At 37.1% G+C, this 6,076-nt stretch overlaps 1 protein-coding gene across 1 annotated transcript; it reads left to right on the top strand.

The window, feature by feature from the left end:
- The first annotated feature begins 227 nt into the window (after positions 1-227).
- On the top strand, positions 228-1,719 carry LOC130465403 (protein FAR1-RELATED SEQUENCE 5-like). The gene is made up of 2 exons (XM_056834146.1): positions 228-351; positions 806-1,719. The coding sequence occupies exons 1-2, from the start codon at positions 228-230 to the stop codon at positions 1,717-1,719; spliced, it is 1,038 nt and encodes a 345-aa protein (XP_056690124.1).
- The last annotated feature ends 4,357 nt before the right edge of the window (positions 1,720-6,076 follow it).

The raw sequence follows: 6,076 nt of genomic DNA, 5'->3' as shown, positions 1-6,076 counted from the left end.
CGCATCTCAGCGTGCATAGGACCCTACACGACGTCGTTTTGGCGTTTTTTCATCAATCTCACCTTCCTTCCTTAGTGCCAGATTTGTTTCCTAATTTCCTTCTTTCCTTTTGCTTTGTAATCACGTTGATCACGCTGATCACGCTGAAATCAATTCAAAATTTTCTCTCTCCTCTTCTAAAGCCATTACGCAGTTTTTCTCCTTCAGTTTTGTTGATTTCAATTTCCATGGCTTCCTCTGTTTCAACATTATGCTCTATGAATGATTTTACTAGCAAAGCTTCCATTGATGCTATACTTGCTGAAATTAATGCTGATAATTCCTCAATACTCTCTGCGTTGATGAAGGAATGTGAGTTTGATTCAATTATTATTTTTTGTTTTTCTTTTGTTTCTGCGATTTTGATTTTGCGATTCTGATTTTCTGGTTTTTAAAAAAAAATAGTTTCAATTGTGATTAGATTCAATTGTGATTAAAATTCTTTTTATATTTTTTTTTTACGTTCATAGTTGTATTAGGTTTTAGTTTGATGAACTTTATATCGTTTTTTAAGATTTTGAATATTTTCCAGATTGTTCAATTTTCTGGAAAATTTACACTTTTTGTTTTTTATGATTTTGAACATTATTCACCTATATTATGAACATGACTTTTGTTATTTACTTTTGTGAATATTTTTGTCGTTGTGATTATGTTATTATTGCAACACATTTATTGAAGTTTATGATTATGAACATTTGGTTTTAATATATGAACATAGTACAATCTAAATTGAACATCTTCTTTTCCCTCTATTTTTTAACAGTGTCTAAAGAAGTAGTAGTGGTTGAAGAAGCATCTGCATCAGAATTAATGTTAAAAGAAGTTAGGAGTGATGATGAAGCTTATGAAATGTATAATGACTATGCATTTAGGAAGGGTTTTAGTATTCGTAAGGGATTAATTAGGACTAGTCGTAAAACTGGTTTGTGGATTATGCGCAGATTTATTTGTTCTAATTCTGGCTTTAAAGATGTTAAGAGGGAAACATTGAGGAAGTATGAGAGGTCTGAATTGCGTACAGGTTGTACTGCTTTTATTCAGTTTTCTATTACTAATGATGGTGTTTGGACTGTGGTGAGGCATAACATGACTCACAATCATCATATGATTCCCGCTGACAAGAGATACTTGCTTAGGTCTCAAAGAGATATTACAGGGGAGCAGCTCAAGTATCTTAGTATAATGAAAGCTAGTGGATGTAGAGTGTATGATTTGCTTCGTGCAATGAGAAAAGAAGTTGGAGGATCTCCTAATTTAGGGTTTATTACTGCTGATGCATACAACGCTTTGGCTGCTGAAAAGGCAATGAAACTTGATGGTAAAGACTGTAATCAGTTAATTAGGTACTTTGCTCAAAGACAATCATCCGAGAGTTATTTTTATTACGATTTTGAGTTAGATGAACATGGACATTTAATTAGTTTCTTTTGGAGGGTTGGAAGGATGAAAAGGGATTATGAATATTTTGGTGATTTATTGGTGTTTGATACGACATGCCGGACAAATCGGTATGATATGATATGTGCACCATTTGTTGGAATGAATCATCATTGCAATAATGTTGTTTTTGGTTTGGGGTTCCTGGTTAATGAGCGTATTCCTTCTTTTATTTGGTTGTTTGAATCTTTTTTGCGATCAATGGGTGGTGGAATACCTCAAACTATAATGACAGATTAAGCTCCTGCCATTGCTGCTGCTATTAGGGATGTGTTTCCGGGTGCTAGTCACCGTTTGTGTACATGGCATCTTGGAGAGAATTCAAAGAAGAATATTGCTACACAGAGAGCTATGAAAGGTTTTACTTAGTTGTTTAGTTATCTTCTGAAGTACTGTGATATTGTTGCTGAGTTTGAACATTATTGGCCAAGGTATATTTCCTTTTTATTCTCATGTTCAATTGTTTATAGGTGTTGTTCAATTCTAAAAACGTAATATTCATATTCATTTTAACTTTAAGATTCATTAAGCACTATAAGTGTGAGAAGAATGTATGGTTGAATAATTTGTATGTGATTAGAGAGCATTGGTGTCGTGCGTATTCTAAGGATACATTCTCCGGTGGAGCTTTGTCTTCTCAAAGGAGTGAATCGACTAATAATTCTATTAAAGATAGGTTGAGGAAGACAGATGGTTTATGTGATTTTTATCACTTATTTTTAGATGTTATATCTGCATGGCGAAGCAAAGAAAATCACCATGATTATCGTGTATTGAGGGGCAATCGGCATATGGCTGCTGCCAATGTTAGTATACTTGTGCATGCAATGAAGGTGTACACTGTGAAGTTTGAGGAGCAGTTTCTGAGAGGAATTTCATTGAATCAGAAACGTACATTTGAAGATGCAGAAAAAGTTGTTTATCTGATATGGAAGCCTGCTACTGCTGATTTGATAAGGCATGAGGTTATGTTTAACAAAATTACATTTGAGTCCAATTGTACATGCAAGCATTTTTCTGAAGTGGGTTTATTGCGTTCTCATATATTTCGTATATATAGTATACATTGTGTTGCTATGTTACCCGAGTAATACATTTTGAAGAGGTGGACGAAAGCAGCTATGTGCAGCGCTGTTGTGGATGAACAATCCTCCAAAGTAAATGTTGTTTCCGCTTCTGTTTGGAGATTTCAAACTATGAGGAAGTTTGTTCGTTTGGTTACATCTTGTCAAGATTTCCTTGAAGCTAGAGTAGAAATTGATACCGCATTTGATTTGTTAAGGCAAAAGGTTGAGAGTGTTAGGGGTGCTATTGACTTTACAGAGCCGGTTGAGGGCATTGATGTTCCTGGTCACGATATATGGAAAGGATGGTCCATCCATTAAAGATCAAAAAAAGCGTAGGAAAAAGGGTGAGACAAACGAGAGGCCTAAGGGTATTGTTGAGAAGGAGTGTAACAAAAAGAAGGCTTGGAGGAAACGTGCTGAAAAACATGCTGAAAATGTTAAAGCTAAAGTGCAAGCTTCTGTTCAGTTTTTTTTTTTACATTAATTTTATATGTTGTACATGTGTTTTTCATGGTTGAACATTCTTTCTAAAAAGTTGAACATGCATCTTTTTAGGAGTTTGATGCTTTGGGAAATCCTCTCCTTTATTCTCATCCAAGTTCTGGCTCAGAGTTGCGTGTATTAGGTTCATCCCTTGAGGTTAGTGTGTGAATATGACTAAAAAAATAGGTTGAGAATATGCTTTAAAAACTGAACATGTATCTTTTATAATTGTAGAAAGGTATTTCTGGAAAGAGTGTAGTACTGGATTCTGTTCAGGTATTATCTTATTTATGAAAATTGTTTTTCATCCTTTGAATATTACATTTCATTAACTGAATATACGAATTTGATTCTTATGTAGGAGGATATTTGTGGAAAGAAAGCAGTACCAGATGTTGTGGAATCTGTGGAATGTTTTGTCCAAGTATTTGAACATATATGACTTACTTATGAACATTATCAGTCATAGTCTGAACATTGTGTTCTGATATTTTTTGTTTTTGATAATGTAGGGTGGTTTTGGTTCTCAATCTAAGAAAAGGAAAGGAATATATTCGACATGCCCTCCAATTTCTGCTAACACGGAATTGAATTCTCCTGAAGCTCGTGTTTCGCTTTATGATGAGATTTGAAGGAAATAATGCCCTTGGTCCAAGTATGCATTCAATGTTAAGTCTAATAAATGCGGTTCAGTATTAATTAACAAGTTAATAATTCAGTGAGATCAAGTGAGCTGAATGCCTAGCTAGAGGCCGCTTCAGTTCAAGTGGAATTAATGATATTAATCCACAGCTTACTCTTGACTGAACCCGTAGGGTCACACAAATAGTACGTAAACGGATCAAGTATTTAATGGAATTAAATACTCCAACTATGGATATTCGGAATCGACGGATCTTGGTTTCAGTGGGAGCTGAGATCGTCACAGGCAAGAAATGAATACTCCGGAAACGATGATATTGCCGGAAACGGAAATATGGATCGTATCGGAAATATAAATATTATCCAAGTCGTAGATGTTGCCGGAAACGGAAACATGGTACGTATCGAAAAATATTATCGGAAATGGAAATATTGCCGGAATCGGAAATATTGCCGGAAACGGAAATATTGTCAGAATCGGAAATATTATCGGAATCGGAAAATAGTTCCGGAAACGGAAATATTAAATATTTGTTCGAAACGGAAATTAATTCCGGAATCGGAAATATTAAATATTGTTCGTATCGGAAATGAATTCCGGAATCGAGAATTTAATCGGAAGCGCATCGTACGAATTAGCATCGGACAAGGCCTGCCAGACGAAGGCCCAGCACGAAGCCGGGCCATCGCCCAGCAAAGCCAAGCGCAACAACCACACGCCAAGCATGCGACCAGGCCCAGCGCAAAAGCCAGGCCCAGCCGAAGCTTGGGCGCGCGCGCGGGGCTGCGACGAGTGGGCTGGCGCTGTGCGTGGGCCGCAAGGCCTGCGTGCGGTGCTAGCGTATTACTCGAAGTGTGTTACTCGAATCCTAAGGCTACCGGGATTCGTCATATGATTAAATCTAATCCTAAAAGATTTAGTTTATTTAATTAGAGTCCTAGTAGGATTATAATTAAATAAATTAGTATCCTAATAGGATTCCAAATCCTTTTCCATAACTCTATAAATAGGTGCCTAGGGTCACATATTTATAACGAGTTTTTCAAGTATTCAAAGTGAGTTTTGAGAGAAAAATTCAGTCACACATTTGCCTATAAAGTGCCGAAAATAATAGTACCTTAAGGGAGATTCTAGTTGGTCAATCTTAAGGCAGATCCGAACGTGCTGTGGACTATCTACGGAGGGACGACACTTGGAGTCCTAAAGACTTGTTCTTGTTCGGTTCGGGCGCAGCTAGGGAAGGCACGCAACAAAGAGTATGCATCTAAACTATGCTAAATGATTATGTGTAAATAATATGTATTCCTGGCTTAATGGTTGTTTCCGCATGATTTATGAATTGTCATATGTATCATAACCTAACAAGATTATGGCCAATTTTGACAAATAGGTTTCGTTATGTGTAATTACCGCGCGATATTTTCTATTTTTTGAATTTCAGATGTGATACGTTTGATCAACTCATTTTTCAAATTATATTAAACTTTTTACTTTGGTTAAAGATTATTTTCTCATTTTGGTGAAGTTTCATTTATGGACATTCTGATAAGAAAGATAGGGAGGCTCTCTGGCAGGACCTCTCTCACTTAGCTACCTCAATCTCCATGGCTTGGGTGATCATGGGAGATTTCAATGCCATCATGGCTATTGAATATAGGGTTGGCTCTCCTGTTAAATGGGGGGAAATACAACCAATGAGATCATGCATGTCTTCTTGCAACCTTGCTGAAGTTAAAACCATGGGGAGACATTTCACTTGGACAAATAAGCAGGATGGTGCAGCTAGAGTTTTCACTAGGATTGACAGGGTCCTAGCCAACTCACAGTGGGAAGATATTTTCACTACTGCTGAAGCTACTTATTTGCCAGAAGAGGAGTTTGATCATTGTCCAATGATCATGAGCTGTTATAGAGTGGCACACCAGAAAAAACCTTTCAGATTCTATAACATGTGGGTCACTTCTGAGCATTTCATTCCCACAATACAGGCAAACTGGAGCAAGCCAGTCCATGGTTGTCACATGTTTAGGGTTGTTCAGAGACTAAAGTGGATTAAAGCTGACTTGAAACTGCTCAACAAGAATGGTTTCGGTTCAGTTGAGGCTGATAACATCAAAACACACAATGATCTTTTTCTTGCACAGAATGCTTTGCATGCTGCCCCTATGGACAGTGTTCTAGCCTCAGTGAAGAAAGCTGCAAATGAGGCCTACAGAACTGCTCATCACAACTATCTTTCTTTCCTTCAGCAAACAGCCAAGCTGCAATGGCTCCAGTTGGGGGATGATAACACTGGCCTTTTTCACATGAGTATTAAGCACAGAAGAAGACAAAATAAGATTAACTCTATCCATGATCAGGAGGGTAATTGGATCCAGACTAGTGATGGGGTGCAGCAAGCCTT

The sequence above is a fragment of the Spinacia oleracea genome, chromosome 1 (genome assembly GCF_020520425.1).
Source record: "Spinacia oleracea cultivar Varoflay chromosome 1, BTI_SOV_V1, whole genome shotgun sequence".
In the NCBI taxonomy this organism is placed as follows: Eukaryota; Viridiplantae; Streptophyta; class Magnoliopsida; order Caryophyllales; family Amaranthaceae; genus Spinacia; species Spinacia oleracea.
The sequence above is the reverse complement of the archived record's forward strand: the minus strand, read 5'-3'. Positions and strand labels throughout refer to the sequence as shown.

Coding starts and splice junctions, on each gene's coding strand:
- LOC130465403 (XM_056834146.1), top strand. CDS start 228: ATGGCTTCCTCTGTTTCAACATTATGCTCTATGAATGATTTTACTAGC. Junction 352..805: donor CTCTGCGTTGATGAAGGAAT/GTGAGTTTGATT, acceptor ATTTTTTAACAG/TGTCTAAAGAAGTAGTAGTG.